Genomic DNA, 24,214 nt, shown 5'->3' with positions numbered 1-24,214 from the left:
GATAACTCTATACGTATGTATTTCTGTACTGCTGGAGTTATACCTTCAAGATAAATTCCTACAAATGGGAGTGCTGGATAAAAGAGTAAGTACACATGCTGATTTCTTAATATTGCCAAATCCTCCCTCCCACAGGGACTGGAAAAGTGCTATATGCGATTCACTTGGTAATATACCAATACCTTGGAGATGCTGGTGCACTGCTTTTGGATTTCAGACCTTAGCTAGACAGAGTTTCATGATGCTGGAAGTCTCCCTCTCACTCCTGCCAAACCTGAATGTTTGCATGTGTTTTTAATATGCAAATCTCTGGATAAAAAAATTACAAGTGGAAGTAAATTACTTTGACTACTTACTGAGTGGTGTTGTATCTGGTGGTGGAAAATTCTCAGTAAAGTTGACATTACACAAGTCTGTGCTACAGCAGCAGAAACGGTATGTTCCATTCTGAATTGAGGGAGGGGTGGTAGTTACTATGCATTCTTCATAGTGACACTCCTGGGGATCTCCTATGTGAGACCAACATCCTACAAATTGATATTAATGTAAACATGTTAAGAGTAACACGATAAACAAAACCAAATGAAAACAACAAACTAAGAAATAACTGCAATCTATGTGACAGTGAGTATATCTCAGTTATAAAAGACTCTTGCAAATCAATAGGAGACATATATTTTAAATAACAGGAAAATGGCAAAGTATAAACAGGCATTTCATGGGAAGAAAAAGTCAACAACAAAATGTTTAACTTCATCATTATAATAAAAATTATTCAAGTAACAATAATTATATAAGATTTATGATTTCATTTTTGTCTACATTAAATTGGTCTAGGTTTAAAAATCAATAAAATGCAATAGTAATAGGGATTCAGTAACACTCTCATACATTGCTAAAGGAAATGTAAATGTATATAGAACATTTCTAGAGAGCTACATGGCAATTTTTATAAACAGCCATTAAAATATTTGTGTTTCATAATCTAATAATTCTACTTCAAGGAATCTATTCCAAAGAAACAATCAGATAAAATAAAAGATTTATGTTCAAAGGTCACTGAAATACTATGTACTACAGTGAATACCAGAAAACAACGTAATAACCAAAAAACAAAGTAATGTATAAGTAAACTTCAATATGTGTATACAATGAAATATTGTGCAGAGGTTAAATATCTTTTTAAAATATGTTGATTCTTCCAATCCATGAACATGGACTATTTTTCCATTTCATTGTGTCTTTTTCAAGTTCTTTCAGTAGTGTTTTGTAGTTTTCAGTATGTAGGTTCTTCACATCCTTTGTTAAGTTTATTCCTAGGTATTCTTGTTGTTGTTGCAATTGTAAAAGAAATTTTTTCTTTTAGTTCATTTTTCAAAGTTTCATCACTGGCATATAGGAAAACAATAGACTTTTGTGCACTAATTTTGTATCCTGTCACTTTACTGTATTGGTTTATTGTTTCTAAAAGTTTTTTGGTGGAGTCTTTGGGGTTTTCTATATGCAGGATCATGTCATCCGCAAAAAGTGATCTCTTCACTTCTTCTTTTGTGATATGGATGCCTGGCCTTTTATTTCTGTCTCTTGGCTGATCACTCTAGCTAAAACTTCCAGAACTATGTTGAATTAGAATGGAGAGAGTGGGTAGCCTTGTCTTGTTCCTAATTTTAAAGGAAAAGGCTATTTTTTTAACATTTAGTATGATTTTAGCTGATGGTTTGTTATATATGGCCTTTATTATGTTGAGGTATTTTCCTTCTATGCATCCTCAGGTTCATCACAGCATTATTCACGGTGGCCAAGACATAGAAACAACCAAAGTGTCCCTCGATAGAGTACTGGATAAAAAAGATGTGGTACATATATACAATGGAATACTACTACACAGCTATAAGAAATGATGACATATTGCCATTTACAACAACATGGATGGACCTTGAGAACATTATACTGAATGAAATAAGTAAATCAGTAAAAAAGCTAAGAACGATATAATTTCACACATAGATGGGATATAAAACTGAGACTCATGGAAATAGATAAATGTAAAGTGGTTACTAGGGAAAGGGGGGGTGGAGGGAAAGGTGTAGAGGGACAAATATACAATGAAAAAAAATGATTTGACTTTGGGTGATGGGTATGCAACATAATCAACAGTTCAAATGCTATAGAAAGGTCTATCTGAAACCTATATACTCTTACTGATCAATGTCACCCTGTTAAATTTAATTTTCTAAATAAAATTGAAAAATAAAATAAAATATACATATGAAGCCATGTGGAAATATTTATGATATAACTCAAGGTAGAGAAAATTGGGTAAGAAATTTTTTACATATACTATTCTAACTTTGAAAAAAAAGAAGTACACACATATAAACATAGAGGAACACAGAAAACTTACCTAATAGAATAAACTGATAGAATAAAAGAATTCTTAAGAGTACAGAATTGTAGATGTTTGTTTTTCTTAATTTCCTAAACTTCATACAATAGAGATATATTGATATTAACAATATTATAATAAGATGTTATTAAAATAAGCTAAAAACAAATTTCCATTTATAAATTTGGGGCTTGTGGGTGAATATATACATGGAAATATACTTCTAAATTACTGTTTACCAGGAGAGGGTTTTATCTACCTCTGTGCTTTTCAGATAAACTTCAACTGTATGAAATACAAAGTTATTTCAGGTTAGAGGCATAATACTTGCCTTGTTTTACAAGATTTATGTCCCCTTTTGATTTCTCCCAGAGGCCATAGCAGGTGCTACCTTTTGAGCATAATATGGTTCCATTTTCATGAGAGATTCGACTCTCTCCTATTCCAAGGTCTTGATAAGGATCTTTAAATGCACATAGACGTTCTTGATTCTGAGATGCTAAAGAAAATAAAAGAATAACAAAATAATTTTATGATAAAATTTGTAAAATATTATTTAAAATCTTAATGAGTTTTTAAAAAGGATATTATAAATTTCCCCACTAAATCATTAACAAGGGTCAAATAAATCTATAATTTTATATACCATATTTTACTAAATATTTAAACACACAATTTGGTTCAGATATTTTTTTTCTTATTTTCCTCCTTAAAACCCTAGGTGTGTCTTATGGTCAGTTGCATCTTATGGAGCGAAAATACAGTATATACAATAACCTCTCTGTTCCTTAATTTGTGACCTCCAAATGAAGCAAATTTGAAAATTCATTCCTAAAAGCAATTCCTCTCTTACACAAATTTTTCTCACAACTTTCTCAATTCCCAGACAGGGCACACAGGAGAAGCAACCACCTGCTTTTCCATTTCTCCCCCTCCCCCTTTTCTCTCTCTCTCTCTCTCTCTCTCTCTCTCTATCTTTTTCCTTTCTCCCACAGCCATGGCTTATTCAAGCAAGTTGGCCCTGGGTACTGAGGTTGGCACCATGGACTAACCTCAGGCGCTAAAAAATAGCTAGGTTGACTCACCAGGTGGTGGCACAGTGGATAGAGCATTGGACTGGGATGCAGAAAGACCCAGGTTCAAGACACCGAGGTCGCCAGCTTGAACACAGGCTCATCTGGCTTAAGCAAAGGCTCACCAGCTTAGACCCAAGATCGCTGGCTTGAGCAAGGGGTTACTCAGTCTGCTGAAGGCCAACGGTCAAGGCACATATGAGAAAGCAATCAATGAACAACTAAGGTGTCGCAACGAAAAACTGATGATTAATGCTTCTCATCTCTCTCTGTTCCCATCTGTCTGTCCCTATCTATCCCTCTCTCTGACTCTCTCTCTGTCCCTGTTAAAAAAAAAAATAGCTAAGTTGCCAAGCAATGTAGCAACAGCCCCAGATGGGCAGAGCACTGCCCAATAGGAGGCTTGCCAGGTGGATCTCAGTTGGGGCATGCAGGAGTCTGTCTCTCTGCCTCTCTTAAGCTCTCACTTAAGAAAGAAAGAAAATAAAGAGAGAGGAAGGGAGGGAGAGAAGGGAAGGGAGGGAGGAAGGGAGGGAGGGAGAGAGGGAAGAAGGGAGGTAGGGAGGGGGAGGGAGGGGAGGAGGGGGGAGGGAGGGAGGGGAGGAGGGGAGGAGGGAGGGAGGGAGGGAGGGAGGGAGGGAGGGAGGGAGGGAATTCTTATGAAAAAATAGATGCAAATTATTGCTCTTCCTGGATCTCCTTTACAACTGAAAAGCAGCTCAAGGTTTAGTGACATAATTAAATAATTTTAAGACTGAAACCTAAAATTCTCCTTATAGAGAAAGACAAATAACAGGCCTATGAGAAGCAACCAATGAGTGTACAACTAAATGGAACTAGGTGGAACAATGAGTTGATGCTACTTTCTATCTCTCCCTCCCCTTTTCTCTCTCTCTCTAAGCAATGGGAAAAAAAATTATAAAAAACAAATCCAACCTCCCCTGTGTTCCCCTCTCCCCTGCCTTATTCCCAACTAAGCTGAATTGATTATAAAAGAAATAAAGGAACAACTGGAGGGCACTGAATTATATCTTTACTATCTATTAGTTTTCACTAAATAATTTTTTACTTAAAATAACTTCCACTTATTTTTCAGGAATTATAATTTCCTATTTTAAGAGTAACTTTCAAGTTATGATTCAGCAAATTCTTATACAATATAAAGGTATTCTAGCATGATTTCTAGTTAAACTGCCCTGGTCTTGATTTGATATTGTAGTTACTGTATGGCAAGTTCACACTGAAGAAAGATACATTGGACTCCACTTTATTTAATTTCAACTACCTATGAATCTACAGTTATTTCAATATGAAAAAATGTATTTAATTTAAAAAGAAATAATTCACAATAAACACTTGTTTTTGAAATATATATAATATCTTTATTATATGCGGCTTAAGTGTCTGTCGCCGACAGCTTATTGGTTGCTTGCGTAACTGTACTAGCCAATGGGGTGAAGTTGCCACGGTATTCAAATAGTCCCGCCTTCTGGCATGCCACCTCACAAATTGAGGTTAAAGATTGGAGCAATTATTATGCTGTTAAGAAATCTTAACACCAGAAGGGGTCTTTGCAATGGTACAAGACTAGAGGTTCTCCAATTGAAAAATAATGTCATAATAGCTAAGTCTTTGGCTCCTCTAAAGGTGAAATATTTGTCATTCCAAGAATTGATTTGGCTCCATCTCAAACAGGGTTGCTGTTTCAATTGAGACGTAGACAATTTCCTGTAAAACTTGCCTTTGCTATGAGTCTCAGGGCCAAACGCTTAAGCGTGTTGGCATTTTTTTACCCGAGCCTGCATTTGGACATGGTCAACTTTATGTTGCCTATTCAAGAGTTCGTGAAAGAATCGATGTAAAATTAAAAATAATTGATGGTCCTCTGCAAGGCGAGCTTAAAAATGATAGAAAGATCTACACAAGAAATGTTGTGTACAAAGAGATCTTTGACATGTGAATTAACATTTTATTATTTAAATCACCTTTATCTATTGAGCTAGCGGTGGCTCTTAAGAAATGTACCGCCAGTGGTTTCCTTCATTGCACTCTACTTTAAGCAATTAAGCAAGTAGAAGGGGGAAACCCCGTGGGGCAGTAAGCAAAGGGGCGTCCTCGCCACCTGCCCTGGGTAATTCAGTTTGAATTAGCAGACACCTTTGCACAAATCATTTTAATTAAAATTTATAATATCTAGAACAGCGGTCGTCATTTCGTATGACCACCGGGCTTTCTAGTATGAATATATGTTCATGAAAATTCAAATAATGTAAGTGTATTTGGTAAAAAGGGAAAAGGGCAAATAGTTTACATTTTCAAAATAGCCATTTTTTATTTTCTCCTCTCAAAAAAAGCAAATAAGTAGTATTTTTCCTTGTAAGCATAATACTTATTATGGACATGTGTCTATAAATGACACTTAACTGACATAAGCATGGTCAAACTATGCTGTACCATTACACCTTACTTTGTTGGTAGTGCTATAGCATGGAGTAGGAAATGCAAGACAGCTGAGTATTCCAGACACCTTGCATCTATGCCTGGGAATTAAATGTTGCATATGATTAGCAAACAATGATTCAGGAAGCATATGTATACAAAAAATGATAATTTTATTCTCAATAATTTGGCTAGATATGTGAGGGTAAATAATATAAATTTGCCTTATAATTAAGCATCTTTTCATATATCTGTTGGCCATCTGTACATCTGCTTGGGGAAAGTGTTCATGTCTTCTATTTTAAAATTAGATTGTTTTTTATTGTTGTTGATTACATAAGTTCTTTATCTATTTTAGATATTAATTAGCCTCTTATTGGAGATTTCATTTGGAAATATCTTTTCCCATTTGGTTGGCTGCCTTTTTGTCTTGATCATTTCTTTTGCTGTGCAGAACTCACATGTAGGATATAAAATAAAAAGCACATCACCAACAAAACAGAGAATAAGTGCTGACGAGGATGTGGAAAAAAGGGAACCCTCCTGCACTGCTGGTGGGAATGCAGACTGGTGCAGCCACTGTGGAAAACAGTATGGAGATTCCTCATGAAATTAAAAAAATCAGACTGCCTTTTGACCCAGCTATACCACTTTAAGGAATATACCCCAAGTATACCATAGCACTGTTTGAAAAGAAGAAATGCACCCCCTGTTTATGGCAGCATTGTTCATAATAGCGAAGATCTGGAAACAGCCCAAGTGTCCGTGAGTGGACAAGTGGATTAAAAAGCTTTGGTACATATTATATATACTATAGAATACTACTCAGCCATAAGAAATGATGACATCGATTCCTTTACAACAACATGGATGGACCTTGATAACATTATACTGAGCGAAATAAGTAAATCAGAAAAAACTAAGAATTATATGATTCTATACATAGGTGGGACATAAAAATGAGACTCAGAGACATGGACAAGAGGGTGGGGGTTACAGGGAGGGGGGAGGAGAGGGAGGGGGTTGGGCGAGGGGAGGGGCACAAAGAAAACCAGTTAGAAGGTGACAGAAGAAAATTGGGCTCTGGGTGATGGAAATGTAGCATAATCAAATGTCAAAATAATCTAGAGATGTTTTCTCTGAACATATGTACCCTAATTTATCAATGTCACCCCATTAAAATTTAAAAAAAAAGAATGTAAGGTTGGTGGGCAATGGAGGAAGGTCATGTGGGTTCCCTAGCTGGGAACTTTGCCTAGGACTGCCCACAGCCAAGCACACCAAAAGAAACTTCCCAGGAGTCATTTGGAAAAAAGCGACCGTCTTCCAGTCCCCAGGGCTAAGGAAACTTGTCAGGCGGGAAGCGCTCTGTACTCAATAAAGCCTTTTATTATTTCACAAAAAAATAAAAATAAAAAAAATAAAAAGCACAAACAAACTCATAGACACAGACAATTTGGTAATTACCAGAGAAAAAGAGGCCTGGGGCAAGGGTAGGAATAAGAGGGTAAAATGTGGCCCTGGCCAGTTGGCTCAGCGGTAGAGCGTCGGCCTGGCGTGGGGTAATTAAATGACTAAACATTTGTCAAAACTCATAGAACTGTACACCAAAAAGAGTACATTTTACTTATGTAATAAATTTAAAACTGAATTTAAAAAATAACTTGGTGCAGGCAATTATTGAATTATGTACTAATGAATTAGCAATTTCATATATATATATATATATATTTTTTTTTTAACAGAGACAGAGAGTCAGAGAGAGGGATAGATATAGGGACAGACAGACTGTAACGGAGACAGATGAGAAGCATCAATCAGCAGTTTTTTGTTGCGACACCTTAGTTGTTTATTGATTGCTTTCTCATATGTGCCTTGACCGTGGGCCTTCAGCAAACCAAGTAACCCCTTGCTCAAGCCAGTGACCTTGGGTCCAAGCTGGTGAGCTTTGTTCAAACCAGATGAGCCCGCCTTCAAGCTGGCGACCTCGGTGTCTCGAACCCGAGTCCTCCGCATACCAGTCCGATGCTCTATCCACTGCGCCACCACCGCCTGGTCAGGCTTCTATATATATATTTAAATATTTTTAAAATTTACCGATTTTAGAGAGAGAGAGACAGAGAAACATTGATTTGTTGTTTCACTTATTTATGCATTCATTGCTTTATTTTTGTATGTGCCCTGGCTGGGATTGAATTCACAACCTTGGCGTACTGGGACAATGCTCAACCAACTAAGCTACCAAGCCAGGGCCATATATTTGAATTTTAAAAAAGAGACTCCTCCACTTTAGGAAACTAGATAAACAAGGGTAAATTAAAAACAATGTAAGCAGCCCTGGATGGTTGGCTCAGTGGTAGAGCGTCGGCCAGGCATATAGAAGTCCTGGGTTTGATCACCAGCCAGGGCGCACAGGAGGAGCACCCATCTGCTTCTCCACCCTTCCCCCTCTCATTCCTCTCTATCTCTCTTCCCCTCCCACAGTCAAGGCTCCATTGGAGGAAAGTTGGCCCAGGCACTAAGGATGGCTCTGTGGCCTCCACCTCAGGTGCTAGAATGGCTCCGGTTGCAATGGAGCAACACCCTAGATGGGCAGAGCATTGTCCCCTAGTGGGCATGCCAGATGGATCCTGGTCAGGCACATGTAGGAGTTTGTCTCTCTGCCTCCCCGCTTCTCACTTCAGAAAAAAAATTTAAAAAGAGAGGGGATATTAGTACAGCTCCTGTGCACATTAAAAGAATGGTAAAGAAATATTATGAAAAACTCTTTGTTCACATTTTTTTAAGATTTTATTTATTCAGTTTTCAGAGAGGAGAGAGAGAAAGAAAGAGAGGGAGAGAAAGAAAGAGAGGGAGAGGGAGAGGGAGAGGGAGAGGGAGAGGGAGAGGGAGAGGGGGGAGAGGGAGAGGGAGAGGGGGGAGAGGGAGAGGGAGAGGGAGAGGGAGAGGGAGAGGGAGAGGGAGAGGGAGAGGGAGAGGGAGAGGGAGAGGGAGAGGGAGAGGGAGAGGGAGAGGGAGAGGGAGAGGGAGAGGGAGAGGGAGAGGGAGAGGGAGAGGGAGAGGGAGAGGGAGAGGGAGAGGGAGAGGGAGAGGGAGAGGGAGAGGGAGAGGGAGAGGGAGAGGGAGAGGGAGAGGGAGAGGGAGAGGGAGAGGGAGAGGGAGAGGGAGAGGGAGAGGGGCAGGAAGCATCAACTCCCATACGTGGCTTGACCAGGCAAGCCCAGGGTATTGAACAGGTGACCTCAACGTTCCAGGTCGACGCTTTATCCCACTGCGCCACCACAGGTCAGGCATCTTTGTTCACAAATTTGACAACCTAAATAAAAGGGATCAATTCTTTGAAAGACACAATCTGCCAAAACTCACACAAGAAGAAATAGACAATGTGAATAGGCCTATATCTATTTAAAAAATTGAACCAATAATTAATAATCTTCTAAAACAGAAAGCAACAGGCCCAGATGAGTTCACTGGCAAATTCTATCACTTAAAGTAGAAATTATACCAGTTCTCTACAATTTTTTTAAGAAGATAGAAGCAGAAGGAATATTTCCTAATTCATTCCATAAGGCCAGCATTACCTTACTATCAAAGACATTACAAGAAAACTACAGCCCTGGCCGGTTGGCTCAGTGGTAGAGCATCGGCCTGGAGTACAGGAGTCCCAGGTTCGATTCCTGGCCAGGGCACACAGGAGAAGCGCCCATCTGCTTCTCCACCCCTCCCCCTCTCCTTCCTCTCTGTCTCTCTCTTCCCCTCCCGCAGCCAGGGCTCCATTGGAGCAAAGTTGGCCCGGGCACTTAGGATGGCTCCATGGCCTCTGCCTCAGGCGCTAGAATGGCTCTGGTTGCAACAGAGCGATGCCCCAGATGGGCGGAGCATCACCCCCTGGTGGGCATGCTGGGTGGATCCCGGTAGGGCGCATGCCGGAGTCTGTCTGACTGCCTCCTCGTTTCCAACTTCAGAAAAAAAAAAAAAAGAAAGAAAGAAAAAAGAAGCCAATCTGAAAAAAACTACATATTGTATGACTCCAACCATATGACATTCTGGAAAAAGCAAAACTATAAAGACAGTAAAATGATCAGTGGTTTCCAGGAGTTCGGGGTAGGGGGCGATGAATGGACTGAGCACAGATTTTTAGGGCAGTTCAACTATTATATATTTAAAACTTATGAATCCATTTACTTCTGGAATTTTCCTTAATATTTTTAAATTCCAGTTGGTTGCAAGAAACTGAAACCACAGAAAGCAAAACCACAGATAAGGGGGGAACACTGTAATCAATAGAATTAAAGATGGCAACTGGAACTTCTAGAAATGAACAGACTATGAAGAATCTAGTAAAAAAAACTGACTACAGTATCAACTAGTCTGAGGTCCACAATTTGACCATGTCACATCCTTGTTTAATTTTCACACCTTAAATCCATAAGATTGTATATAAATACCTTCATAATCTAGCGACTGTAAATCCTCCTGGCTTTGTCCAGATAGCAGCCACAAAGTAATCATTCTCTTTCTTACCTCAGAGCCTTCATGCATTCTCTTCCCTTTATCTAGAATGCTTTACTTACTTAACTCCTATTTACCTTAATATTTCTTCTTCAAAGAATGTTTTCCTAATCAACCCAGGCAGGTAAGAATGGAACACCTACCACATACTCCACAGCATTCTATACTTCACACAATTCACACATTTCTTAGTATTCAATACTTATAATATGCCTGGCTTATTCACCAAATTATAAACTCTATGAGAGAAGGATGTGAGTTCTTGTTCAGCACTGTGTCTTCAGCACATGGCATTATAACTGGCATTGAATATATGTTTATTAAGTAAGTGAATAACTGATGTGTTAACTTCCCCTGTTTTTTTTGCCAAGGACAAAAAGTATTATTAGAACCAATATTCTTGCCTGACCAGGCGGTAGCACAGTGGATAGAGCATCAGACTGGGATGTGGAGGACCCAGGTTTGAGACCCCGAGGTCGCCAGCTTGATTGCAGGCTCATCTGGTTTGAGCAAAAAGCTCACCAGCTTGGACCCAATGTCGCTGGCTTGAGCAAGGGGTTACTCGTTCTGCTGTAGCCCCACGGTCGAGGCATATATGAGAAAGCAATCAATGAACAACGAAAGTGCCACAACAAAAAACTGATGATTGATGCTTCTCATCTCTCTCCGTTCCTATCTGTCTGTCCCTATCTATCCCTCTCTCTGACTCTCTCTCTGTCTCTGAAAAAAAAAAGAAAAGAACCAATATTCTTTTTTGAGAGAAAAGGAGAGATAGGAAGGAAAGGTGAAAAGCATCGATTCATAATTTCTTTCACTTGAGTTGTGAATTGACTGCTTCTCATATGTGCCTTGACTGGGGCCAACCCAGTCTCCCTTTACTCAAGCCAGCAACCTTTGGCTTTTCATGCCAACAACCTTTGGGCTCAAGCTGGTGAGCTTTGGGATTGTCTGGATGATTCCCCCCACTCAAGCCCACTAGTAACCCCACAATGATAAGCCCACGCTCGGGGTTTTGAACCAGCGACCTCAGTGTTACCAGTTGACACTGTATCCATTGTGCCATCACTGGTCAGGCCCAATATTTTTATAAAAAAAGGTAGGGCACACCAGTAAAATGACATCCTATGTCCATTCAATAACTAGTATAAATAGTAGCTTTATTTACAACAGCCCCAAAATGGAAATAATTCAAGTGCCCATAAACTGGTGACTGGATCACCAATATTTAATATATCCATATAGTACTACTGAGCAGTGAAAGGAATAAACCTCTGATATATGGATAAATCTCAGTATCATTGTGCTGAGCGCAAGACACTACACATGAGAATATATCATATGATTCAATTTATATAAAATTCTAGAACATACAAAGTAATCTAAAACACATCAGTGGTTGACTGGTTCTAGGGGCTGGGGGAAAACAGACTACAGAATGTACAAGGAATCTTTGGAGGATGATGAAAATGTTTTGTATACTGACTGTGGTGGGGGTTTTCACAAGTACTATAAATTATAAAAATTCATCAAATTGTACAGCTTAAATATATGCAGTTCATACTTCAACTATGTCCATTTTTTGTTTGTTTGTTTGTTTTGTTTTGTTCTTCTTTGGGGAAATTGCAGGGGTCAGCATACTTGGAGTGCAATGAGTAATCCTCGCCCTGGGAAAACCACCTTCGTGATCATGGTATCTCCCCTGCCAGGTAAGTATCAACTATGTCCATTTTTTAAAGGCAGGAACACAATATAAAGCTGAACAACAACAGGACAACATAGTTCAGGTGAACTTTTCATGCATGTTGTAAACAAATGATATATAGAGATAGTTTACCAAGTTATGGAATCTTGTGCCTAATCTATAATCCTCTTAAAAACAGTTTTTATGGATGAAAGTAAAATTTCCCTTGAGTTTTATTGGCAAGAATTTTTTAAGACCTTCACTGTCTGTCTATCTAAACAATCCAGGAGTCACATAACACCCATTTTTTAGTAGCTGCAATATATTTATCTGTACTGGAAAAGTCTAAATGCCTTATCTTTTCCAGAACAAAGTTCAGGGACTAATTCTAGATATGCTTATGTGTTTGGCTTCTGTTTATCTAAGTGTCAAAATGAACTATCTAAAATACACAACACAGGAACCTTGCAGTATGGGGCAAATAACTGAATAGCTGAAGCAACAGTATCCCTTTCGTAGAACACAAATTTCTCAGGACAAACATAATTGAGATTTCAAAGTATTACTACAATTTTATTATGAAAATTACAAAGGAAAGAGCATCTTAACCTAATAGACATGTCCCTATAAAATTTGGTGTATATTCAAATTTCTAAATTCAATTATAATAAATCAAGTAAGGAAGTCCCTTATTTTTCAATGCTTTCAAAAGCAAAATATCCCTTATTTTATATACTTCTACATCCAGAGTACAACAGGTTAATGGTCATTCTACTGAGCATTTCCATATCAAAGAGATAGCAGAGTGGGAAGATTACAATCTTCCTAAAATGCCTCTTTAGGATATTTCTAAATTTGATGCAATGTCAGGAATCCCTGAACTCCCCCCCCCCCCCCGCCAGAGTTGGTGATTTATTTACTGGGAGAACTCACAGGACTCAGCACATCACTGTGCTCCAGCTATGATTGATTACAGCAAAATAATACAAACCTAAATCAGCAAAGAGAAAAGCCATATGAGGCTACGTGTCCAGAGGAAACCAAGTACAAGCTTCCAAGAGTCTTTTCTCCAAGGAGTCATACAGGATGCACTAATTCCTCCAGTACTAAATTGTGACTCAGTATCACAAGTTTTTACTGGGGGGCTGGTCATGTAAACACTTTCTGCCTAGCTCATACCAAAATTCCAGACTCTCAGAAGAAAAGGAGGTATTCAACATAAACCATACTGTTTGTACAAATAGTTTAGGCACAATTAACAACCCTTATCAGTTATGAAATAGGAACATTTCCAAAACCCAATTTCTCAGATGCCAGCCAACAGCCAATTTTGTAAGCAGATCTTTCTAAGGATAGCAAGCCTGCTATGTTAACTCTATCCGCACATATACCTAAACAGAAAGGCAACCAAAGCTTTTTTTTTTTTCTGAAGTTGGAAACGGGGAGGCAGTCAGACTCCCGCATGCGCCTGACCAGGATCCACCCGGCACGCCCACCAGGGGGCGATGCTCTGCCCCTCTGGGCCGTTGCTCTGTTGTAACCAGAGCCATTCTAGCGCCTGAGGCAGAGGCCACAGAACCATCCTCAGCACCCGGGCCAACTTTGCTCCAATGGAGCCTTGGCTGCGGGAGGGGAAGAGAGAGACAGAGAGGAAGGAAAGGGGGAGGGGTGGAGAAGCAGATGGGCGCTTCTCCTGTGTGCCCTGGATGGGAATCGAACCCGGGACTCCTGCACTCCAGGCCGACGCTCTATCACTGAGCCAACTGGCCAGGTCTAACCAAAGCTTTTTAAAACACACACAACCCCATATACTTAACAACTCCGAGCTGACAAAATATGTCAGGTAATCCAAGCTCTCCCAAACAGCAATGAGATACATTGCTCTCCCCTAATTCAGAGCAATAGTAAACCATGGAAGAGCAGATAAGCCAGGCCCAAGTCTCCAAGAGGCTTATATATCCTGAGGCCTGCTATAATCAGTCATAAAAGAATCAGTCAAATATTTATTAAGTACCTGTTATATTCCAGGGACTATTCTAAATCTGAAGATACAATAATATATAACATAATACACAGTTCCCCTAGCCTCAAAATTCTTATATTCCAGTAATAGAAAGAGACATATTATAAAACTGTGTAGGATTCAAGAGCGAGTCTCTCACAGTACCACATAGCATGCAGATTATTTTGGTCAAAAACAATTAAAGCCGAACAAACTCAGGAAGTTTTTTTTTAATTTCCCTTTTTCCTTCTTAAAGAGATTCAGATAGAAAAACCTACTTCAAGAAAGAAACCTTAGCATAATCACAATAGCATATTCAGTTTAGCACATATGAATTAAGTATGATAGAAAGGTTCCATGCAAACATCTGTTCACTATATTTCCCTCTATCTCATTGTTTGAGTTGACTAGTAAGAATTTGTTTGCTACTTTCTCATCTACCTGTGAATCATCTACTTCCCTTGGTAAACCCAGAACCTTTCTTTACTTTTCCCTTTTTTCCTATATAACTATAATAGCCTATATACCTGACTCTGCCTCACTCTCTTTGGAGTTGTCATGCTTATGTGAATGCCCCGTGTGCATATATTAAAATTTTATTTTCTCCTGTTAATTTGCTGCATGTTATTTAAATTATTTGATCAGTCAGAAGAACTAAGAGATAAGGGGCAAATTTCCCTGGCCCCAACAATGGTAAACAAATAAATATATATGAATTTTATAGGAAGGCTTTGGATGACTCAGTTTTTTCCCTCATGTTGCAATCAGTGGTCATTCTTAGTAGCTACTCTTACAAAAAAAAGCAAATTTTAGAATATTCTAAAAATATTCTTTATTCACTAATTAGCCACAGCTTTCCTGGAGAGCAACTTGGTGTTTTATATAAAAAAAATTTTTAGCCTGAGCAGGCAATGGCACAGTGGATAGAGCATCAAATTGTAATGCAGAGGACCCAGGTTAGAAACCTCAAGGTCACCAGCTTGAGCGCAAGCTCATCTGGTTTGAGCACAGCTCACCAGCTTGAGCCCAAGGTCGCTGGCTTGAGTAAGGGGTCACTAGCTGTGCTGGAGTCCCCCAGTCAAGGCACATACGAGAAAGCAATCAATGAACTAAGGTGTCCCAATGAAGAACTGATGCTTCTCATCTCTTTCCCTTCCTGTTTGTCCCTCTCTCTGTTTCTGTCACCAAAAAAAAAAGAAAGAAAAGGATTCTCTTAAGCCCCCAAATTGCCTCTCAAGTTTTTATACTAAGAAAATAAAAGATGTAAATATGTATAAGTACTTAATGAAGCATCATTTATAATAGTAAAAATTGAAAATAATCAGTTCATTACCGATAAACATTAAATTATCAAAATCATGGTATATCTAAAAATAAAATACTATGCAGTCATGAAAACTGTTTAAATTTGATTTGCTGACATTAGAAAAACTAACAATATTATTTTTTTTTAATGGAAAACACTTTATTCAACATTGGCATAATTCTGCCTGACCAGGCAGTGGCGCAGTAGATAAGAGCGTCGAACTGGGATGCAGAGGACTCAGGCTCGAGAATCCAAGGTCGTCAGGTTGAGCGCAGGCTCATCTGGTTTGAGCAAAAGCCTACCAGCTTGAACCCAAGGTCGCTGGGTCCAACAAGGGGTTACTCGGTCTGCTGAAGGCCCGTGGTCAAGGCACATATGAGAAAGCAATCAATGAACAACCAAGGTGCTGCAATGCGCAATGAAAAACTAATGATTGATGCTTCTCATCTCTCTCCGTTCCTATCTGTCCCTGTCTATCCCTCTCTCTGACTCACTCTCTGTAAAAAAAAAAAAAAAAAAAAAAAAAAAAAAAAAGAATAAGATCTGGAATAGAAAAAAGTCAATCAATATTAGTAGTCCAGAAGTCCTTCTTAGGTACCTACCTGACTTAAAATAACACATTATCAATATCATTCTATAATGCAATTAATAGTTCATCTAACAACTCTTGGAAACCATATTATTAAAAGTCCAAGGAATACAAAAAGAGGAAATGTATAAGTGAACAGCAAAGACAATTCTGTAACAGTGAATCATAAAATAAAAACAATTATTTCAACAAAAATTGAACACTATGGATTAAGGTTAATCCCTCAGAAATTCAGTGTATTTCCTCTAATTTAGTATAACCCCCACTGTGACTGTATTTGGAGATAGGGCTTTTTGGAGTTAAAGTTATATAAATAAGGTCATAGGAGTAGGTTACTGAATAGCATTTTGGTCTTAAAAGAAGAGGAAGAGAGAGAGATTTCTCTCTTTCTACATGCACACGCCAGGGAAAGGCTAGGGGGCACAGTGAGAAGGCAGCAACATGAAAGTTAGGAAGAGAGTCCTCACCAGAACCTGATCAGCTGGTATCCTGTGTCGGACTTTGTCCAGAACTATGAAAAATTAAGTTTAGTTGTTTAAGTCACCCAGTTTATGGTATTTTGTTATGTAAGTTTATATTAAGCAGATTAATATACTGTGCCAGAAATGACTCTAGGGACTAGAGTTAAAAGATACTCATCCTGAGTTCAAGAAAAAAATTCTTCTTCAAGGATTCTACTCTCTAATAGGTAAAAATACAATGTGATAAATGCTCTACTAGGAAAAAAAAAGAGGATTTAGATAAGCCAAACACTGCTCATCCCTCTAGGCAATATCAAAAATATTTTTAAATGTTCACTAAATTGTAATAGATAAGGAAGAATTCACAAGACAGACCAGGAGAGAAGGAAATTCCAAGCAAGTTCCAGTAACCATAAACAGTTCAGTGAAGCTGGAATGTAGATCAGGGAAGGAAGAGTAGTAGGAAATGATGCTGAAAATGTAAGCAGGAACCAAATGATGGATGTGCCACGATAAGAAGTCTGAACTTCATTTTGTGGGCCACATGGAACCACTAAAGAATTTTAAGCAGGGGAATAAAATGAACCGATTTGTATTTTAGAAAAGTACTCTGGCAGAGTATGAAAAAGAGACTGGGGGAGGGAGGGAAGAGAGGCATTGTACCAGTTAGAAAGCTATTACTGCAATAACCCAGAGAGAAAAATGGTAAAGACAGGAACAGAGAGAGATAAGGAGAAGGAAAGGATTAGAGAAATATTTATGGGGTCAAATGAAACTAGCACTGGCCTTGAAGTCACAAAAAATTTAACATTTAACCTTACTAAGCCTCTGTGAATTTTAGTTCCCTTACCTGTATAATGGGAATTTTTAAAAATCCCAAGGGTCATTGCAAGAGTTAAGAAAATAATCACTATATCCTACATATACTATCTACATATACTATGTTGTTTCTAGATGTTAATTTCCTTAGAAATGATAGGATTACTTTGGTGTCTTGTTGCATGTTCTGGTGAAAATAGGCATGGAAGTTAAGAGAATAATCAAGAACCAAAGATCACCCCTGTGTTTGTGGCCTAGGCAATAGGGTAAATAGTAGTGTCAATAACTTAGCCAGGAAGTAAAGGAAGAATAATTTTGGAAGGAAAAGTGCTACGACAAAAGTAAATACTGTAAAATGCTATAGGCACATGCAAAAACTTCTAGCTAAAGGCATGAGAAAAAATGGAGGATTTGTGATGGAACCCAAAAATAACCAAGTTAGATATCAAGAGGTACAAAGGTATTCAAGAACATTATGAAAAGAAAACCACCAGAATAGGCACTATAAATTAAGTTCTGATGAATGATAGAGAGTATGAGAAGGTGTGTGAGTGTGTGTGTTAGGGGAAAATAACAGGAAAAGGTAAGATTAGTTTAGTAGAATGTTATACTCTATTCTCTAAACTGGTCTACAAATAAGAGGCTGCTAGTTTTTGGAGCATGTAAAAAGTGACACTGCAATTACACCTGGGTAAGATTAGACTGCTCAAAATATGGAAGGACTATAGTAGAAATAAATAGTTGGTGGCTGAAACAATAAAACATATGTTGTATAATGATGCAGTGGAGCCACAGTAAAATTCTTAACTGGAGAAGTGCTATGAGAATTGAAATAAAGGTACAAGTGAAGTGAAAAAATCAAACTACATCAGAGAAATGGTAACATAAGAATGAAAGAGTTTTAAGGGTCAGCATATCATGAAACCTTGTTACAAACTTCTAGCTACAAGTTCTTTTTCTTTTCTTTTCTTTTTACTTAATTTTGGGCTGCCTGACCAGGTGGTGGCGCAGTGGATAGAGCGTCGGACTGGGATGCGGAAGGACCCAGGTTCGAGACCCCAAGGTCGCCAGCTTGAGCGCGGGCTCATCTGGCTTGAGCAAAGAGCTCACCAGCTTGGACCCAAGGCCCCTGGCTCCAGCAGGGGGTTACTCGGTCTGCTGAAGGCCCATGGTCAAGGCACATGTGAGAAAGCAATCAATGAACAACTAAGAAGTCGCAACGCGCACAACGAGAAACTGATGATTGATGCTTCTCATCTCTCTCCGTTCCTGTCTGTCCCTGTCTATCTCTGCCTCTGTAAAAAAAAAAAAAAAAAAATTTGGGCTTACAAAAGTATTGTAGGCTCGCTATAAGACTTCCATTACAGAAATACCTAACATCCAATTAATCACTAAATTCAATGAATGTTACCTCCAAAATATCTCTAGATATATACTATGTATCTCCAATGCACCATCCTAGTTTTGGCTGTCATCTCTTGCCTGAAGAACAACTTTGATAGCCTCCTTTACTAGTTTCTCCACATCCTTTCATAATTGGGTCTCTACATGGCAACCACAGTAAATGTACTTTTTAAAATAGGTAATACAATCCTGGCTGGGTAACTCGGTTAAAATGTCATCCCAACATACCAGAGTTGCAGGATCAATCTCCAATCAGGGCACATACAAGAATCCTCCAAGGAATGCATGAATAAGTGGAATGACAAATTGATGTTTCTCTCTCTCCAATTAATTTTTAAAAATTAAAATAGGTAATATAGGCCCAGAGTAATTTAAAGGTATACCAGGCCATATACTTTTTTTTTTATTCAGTGAAAGGAGAGGCAGAGACAGACTCCCACATGTGCCCCAACCAGGATCTACCCAACAAGCCCACTAGGGGGCAATGCTCTCTACCCATCTGAGGTGTTGCTCTGTTTGCTCAGCAACCAAGCTTTCTCTTAACGCCTGAGAGGGCAGCCATGGAGCCATCTGCAGCACCAGGGGCCAACTGGCTTCAAAAGAGTCATGGCTGTAGGAGAGGAAGAGAGAGAGAGAAGTGAGAGGGGGCAAGGGTAGAGAGGCAGGATCAGCGCTTCTCCTGTATGCCCTGACTGGAAATCAAACCCAGGACATCCACATGCCGCTGACTCTACCACTAAGCCAACTGGCCAGGGCCCCAGGACATATACTTAAAAGTCTCTCCTCATACTAGTCCCTAAGCCATTTACTTCCTTTATATCAGTCAAAATAAAATAGACTATGTATCATAACAATCCCAAAATCTTAGTGGTTTTAAACAATAAGTTTTATTTCTTGCTCCCGCTCCATGTCCTACTGTTCAATAGGCAAACTCTAATCATCCTGGTAACTCAGAGCCTAAACGATATGTCAATTCCAGCCACAGCATTTAAATGTTAATGTCAGATCTTCGAGAATTGTTTTTACCCTCTTTCTCGAATTTCTTAATTAATAATGCACCCTTTCAGATGTTTATTAACCATCCAGGTTTCCTATTTTGTGACTTAATCATTCAAATACTTTCTTATATTCTCTTTGAATTGATTTTTTAAAGGTGTTTTTCATATTTTTGATAATAAACTTAATTGATGTTACAAATACATTTCTCAATCTGTAGCTCTCTATTTTTTAACTTTGTAGTATCTTCTGTTATAAAGAATATTTTTAGCAAATGTTGGAGAGGCTGTGGAGAAAAAGGAACCCTCATACACTGTTGGTGGGAATGTAAAGTAGTACAACCATTATGGAAGAAAGTATGGTGGTTCCTCAAAAAACTGAAAATAGAACTACCTTATGACCCAGCAATCCCTCTACTGGGTATATATCCCCAAAACTCAGAAACATTGATACGTAAAGACACATGCAGCCCCATGTTCATTGCAGCATTGTTCACAGTGGCCAGGACATGGAAACAACCAAAAAGCCCATCAATAGATGACTGGATAAAGAAGATGTGGCACATATACACTATGGAATACTACTCAGCCATAAGAAATGATGACATCGGAACATTTACAGCAAAATGGTGGGATCTTGGTAACATGATACGAAGCGAAATAAGTAAATCAGAAAAAAACAGGAACTGTATTATTCCATACGTAGGTGGGACATAATAGTGAAACTAAGAGACATTGATAAGAGTGTGGTGGTTACGGGGGGGAGGGGGGAATGGGAGAGGGATAGGGGGTGGGAGGGGCACAAAGAAAACAAGATAGAAGGTGACAGAGGACAATCTGACTTTGGGTGGTGGGTATGCAACATAATTGAACGACAAGATAACCTGGACTTGTTATCTTTGAATATATGTATCCTGATTTATTGATGTCACCCCATTAAAAAAATAAAATTATTAAAAAAAAAAAAAAAAAAAAAGAATATTTTTAATTTAATGTAATAAAATTTATTAATTTTCTTTTATTATTTCTGGGTGTTGGTACCTTCTTAAAGAAATCCTTTCTTAGACCAAGGCTATATATAAATTTTTTTTTTTTTGTATTTTTCTGAAGCTGGAAACGGGGAGAGACAGTCAGACAGACTCCCGCATGTACCTGACCGGGATCCGCCCAGCACGCCCACCAGGGGCGATGCTCTGCCACGACCAGAGCCACTCTAGTGCCTGGGGCAGAGGCCAAGGAGCCATCCCCAGCGCCAGGGCCATCTTTGCTCCAATGGAGCCTTGGCTGTGGGAAGGGAAGAGAGAGACAGAGAGGAAGGAGAGGGGGAGGGGTGGAGAAGCAAATGGGCGCTTCTCCTATGTGCCCTGGCCGGGAATCGAACCCGGGTCCCCCGCACGCCACGCCGACGCTCTACCGCTGAGTCAACCGGCCAGGACCTGTTTTTCATTTTTCCTTTCAAGTTTTTCACAAACTATTTTTTCCACATGTAAGTATAGGGTACCACTTTTGGATCATTTTCAATGACCTTCCTAAGTATTAGATTATTTTTCATGTTTTGAAATTTGAATGTACAAGCTGAGATTTCTTGTCTGTTCTCTCTTTGACTCCTACTACTCACTACCTCCTCTGCAGATGATTTTTAGGCATCATATTTCCCCATGTATAAGATGCACCCTTTCTGGAAAAATTTGGGGTCTAAAAACTGGGTGCTTCTTACACAGTGGTGGTTGTAGATTTTTTTAGAAGTGTGGCATTTCAAATGCCATAGATGGAACTGAGGACAAGGCAATGTATAAACAGCGATTTGTCATCAGACACAGATGAGGATAAGCTGATGGATGGGGAGCTTCAACAGTGATGAGGAGTTGTATGAATTTTAGATGAATAAAATTTGAGTTCAATAACTTTATGTAATACATTTTTTTTTTCAAATTTCGGGCCCCTAAATTAAGGTACGTCTTATACATGGAAGCATCTTACACATGGGGAAATATGGTATTTCCATCTGATATCTATCTATCTCTTGTCTTAAGTCTAGAACTAGGTCCTATAACGGCATTTTGAAACTCTAATTCTGCAAGCATATTAGGGATATTAATGATCCTGTCACAGATCATGTGACCTTGGCTAAGTTCCCATGAGTGTCTTCATTCACATATTCCTTAGGTCCACAATTTAAGAAAAAATTCTGTCTCAAGAAGCAAGAAGCTGTTCTTTTTTGGCCATCCTTCAAGGAAAGAGTATCCCTGGCTTTAAGCAGAGAACCTGGTTCTGATCTCATGTGGTCACTTTTGGACCTTGTTAACCCTACAGGAACCTAGTTCATGTTTATCATTACCAATTTCAGGACCAAAGAATTTGGTTATGCAGAACAATTTGCTTTTCTATTCAAAGGAGATGTTAAACTTCTTTCTGAGCTTGGGGCACATTATCTTTTAATATCACACCTGTCAATACTGTTTTTGGAATAGAGGTCACAAATCAAATCATGAAATTCAAAATACCTTTACTAACAATCTTGAGGCATTATCTGGTACTCATTTTTGTACTTATTTTCTTGCTAATATCTAGCTCCTTATATTTCTTATACTGCTCACAAAAATTAGAGGATCAGGGAATGTGCAGATACTCCAGTACTTTCAGCCTTTTGTATAGTGCCTTTCATCAATGAAATAAAAGTTGGTTTTGAATCTCATTTGCATAATTGAACAAAATTCTTTGACTTGTCATTTGCTTTTCTGATATTCTTTTTTTTTCTTCAAGCTTTATTGATAAATATATAATTAACATTCTGATATTCTTATTTAATAAAAAAAACTCAAATGCTGCCTGACCGGGCAGTGGCGCAGCACATAGAGCGTTGGACTGGGATGCGGAAGACCCAGGTTCAAGACCCCGAGGTCGCCAGCTTGAGTGAACGCTCATTTGGTTTGAGCAAAAGCTCACCAGCTTGAGCCCAAGGTCGCTGGCTTGAGCAAGGGGTTACTCGGTCTGCTGAAGGCCCGCGGTCAAGGCACGTATGAGAAAGCAATCAATGAACAATTAAGGTGTTGCAATGTGCAAAGAAAAACTAATGATTGATGCTTCTCATCTCTCCATTCCTGTCTGTCTGTCCCTGTCTATCCCTCTCTCTGACTCTCTCTCTGTCTCTGTTAAAAAAAAAACAACAAAAAAACTCAAATGCTTTTTATTGTGACAGAGATAGAGACAGAGAGATGAACAGATAGGGACAGACAGACAGGAAAGGAGAGAGATGAGAAGAATCAATTCTTCATTGTAGCACCTCAGTTGTTCATTGATTGCTTTCTCATATGTGCCCTGACCCGGGGGCCACAGTAAACCGAGTGACCCCTTGCTAGAGCCAGAGACCTTGGGCTCAAGCTGGTGACCTCAGAGTTTCAAATCTGGGTCCTCTGCGTCTCAGCCCGAGGCTCTATCCACTGCACCACTGCCTGGTCAGGCCAAATGCTTCTTTTTTTTCTTTTTTTTTAACAGAGACAGAGAGAGAGTCAGAGAGAGGGATAGATAGGGACAGATAGACAGGAACGAAGAGAGATGAGAAGAATTAATCATTAGTTTTTTTCGTTGTGAAAACCGTAGTTGTTCATTGATTGCTTTCTCATATGTGCCTTGACCGTGGGGCTATACAGCAGACCAAGTAAACCCTTGCTTGAGCCAGTGACCTTGGGTCCAACCTGGTGAGATTTTGCTCAAACCAGATGAACCCGCGCTCAAGCTGGCGACCTTGGGGTCTCGAACCTGGGTCCTCCGCATCCTAGTCCAACGCTCTATCCACTGTGCCACTGCCTGGTCAGGCTGCTTCTTTTTATTATCACTTCATATTCATTTTGAAATACCCCTAATTTTTGTGAGCAGTATATTTTTTAACAGTATACAAATTCACTGAAAATTAGATACTGGGAATGGCATCTTGAAAAACTCTGCAATGAGTATCAAATTAGCTACAGGATAAGATAAATAGCAGCTATCACTTACAAGTTTCTTTGAGAGTGTTCCTGTTTTGTTTTTAATCTTAGCAAGAGAGGAAGGCAGAAAGTGAAAGAGATAGGAACATCAATCTGTTCCTGTACTTGCCCCTGACCAGGGATCAAACTGGTAATCTCTGCACTTTAAAACAACTCCCTAGCCAATCAAGCTATCCATCCAGGGCAGAAAGTGTTTCCGGCTTTTGAAATGAAGAAAAGCACCAAATGAACTTTAAAATTACAGTGCAGTTGCATGTTATTTACCAGATCCCATTTAGAACTGTGTGCTGAATACACCATCCTAAGCCCAGGAGGCAGCCAGGGGAAAGGGAACCTCTCTAACTCTAGCAGGTAGAATGGGTGGCATTCCCCATTCTAAAGCAGTTTTGGAGAGTGGAATTTAGGTTGTTCAAGTCCCAGTTTCCAGGTATTTTTCTTTCCTCCAACTTCAGCTTTGGGGGACATGTTAACAGTATTATCTCAATTTTCAGTCTCCAACTTTTGTCCTGATCTGTTTCTATTGCAGGGGCCTGCCCCACTCTGGCCTTCTTTCTTCTACTT

General features: G+C 39.1%; 1 protein-coding gene and 1 pseudogene across 1 annotated transcript in view; both read right to left on the bottom strand.

The window, feature by feature from the left end:
• BMPR2 (bone morphogenetic protein receptor type 2) overlaps positions 1 to 24,214 on the bottom strand; it is a 168,650-nt gene that overhangs the window by 78,310 nt on the left and 66,126 nt on the right. Inside the window, exons 3-4 of the mRNA XM_066233005.1 lie at positions 2,718 to 2,885; positions 357 to 527 (exon numbers count right to left, since the gene is read on the bottom strand). Coding sequence (XP_066089102.1) covers positions 357 to 527; positions 2,718 to 2,885 — 339 coding nt within the window. The remainder of the gene's footprint in view (positions 1 to 356; positions 528 to 2,717; positions 2,886 to 24,214) is intronic.
• LOC136306982 (U1 spliceosomal RNA) lies at positions 11,949 to 12,124 on the bottom strand (annotated as a pseudogene).

The sequence above is a fragment of the Saccopteryx bilineata genome, chromosome 5 (assembly GCF_036850765.1).
Source record: "Saccopteryx bilineata isolate mSacBil1 chromosome 5, mSacBil1_pri_phased_curated, whole genome shotgun sequence".
Lineage (NCBI taxonomy): Eukaryota > Metazoa > Chordata > Mammalia > Chiroptera > Emballonuridae > Saccopteryx > Saccopteryx bilineata.
The sequence above is the reverse complement of the archived record's forward strand: the minus strand, read 5'-3'. Positions and strand labels throughout refer to the sequence as shown.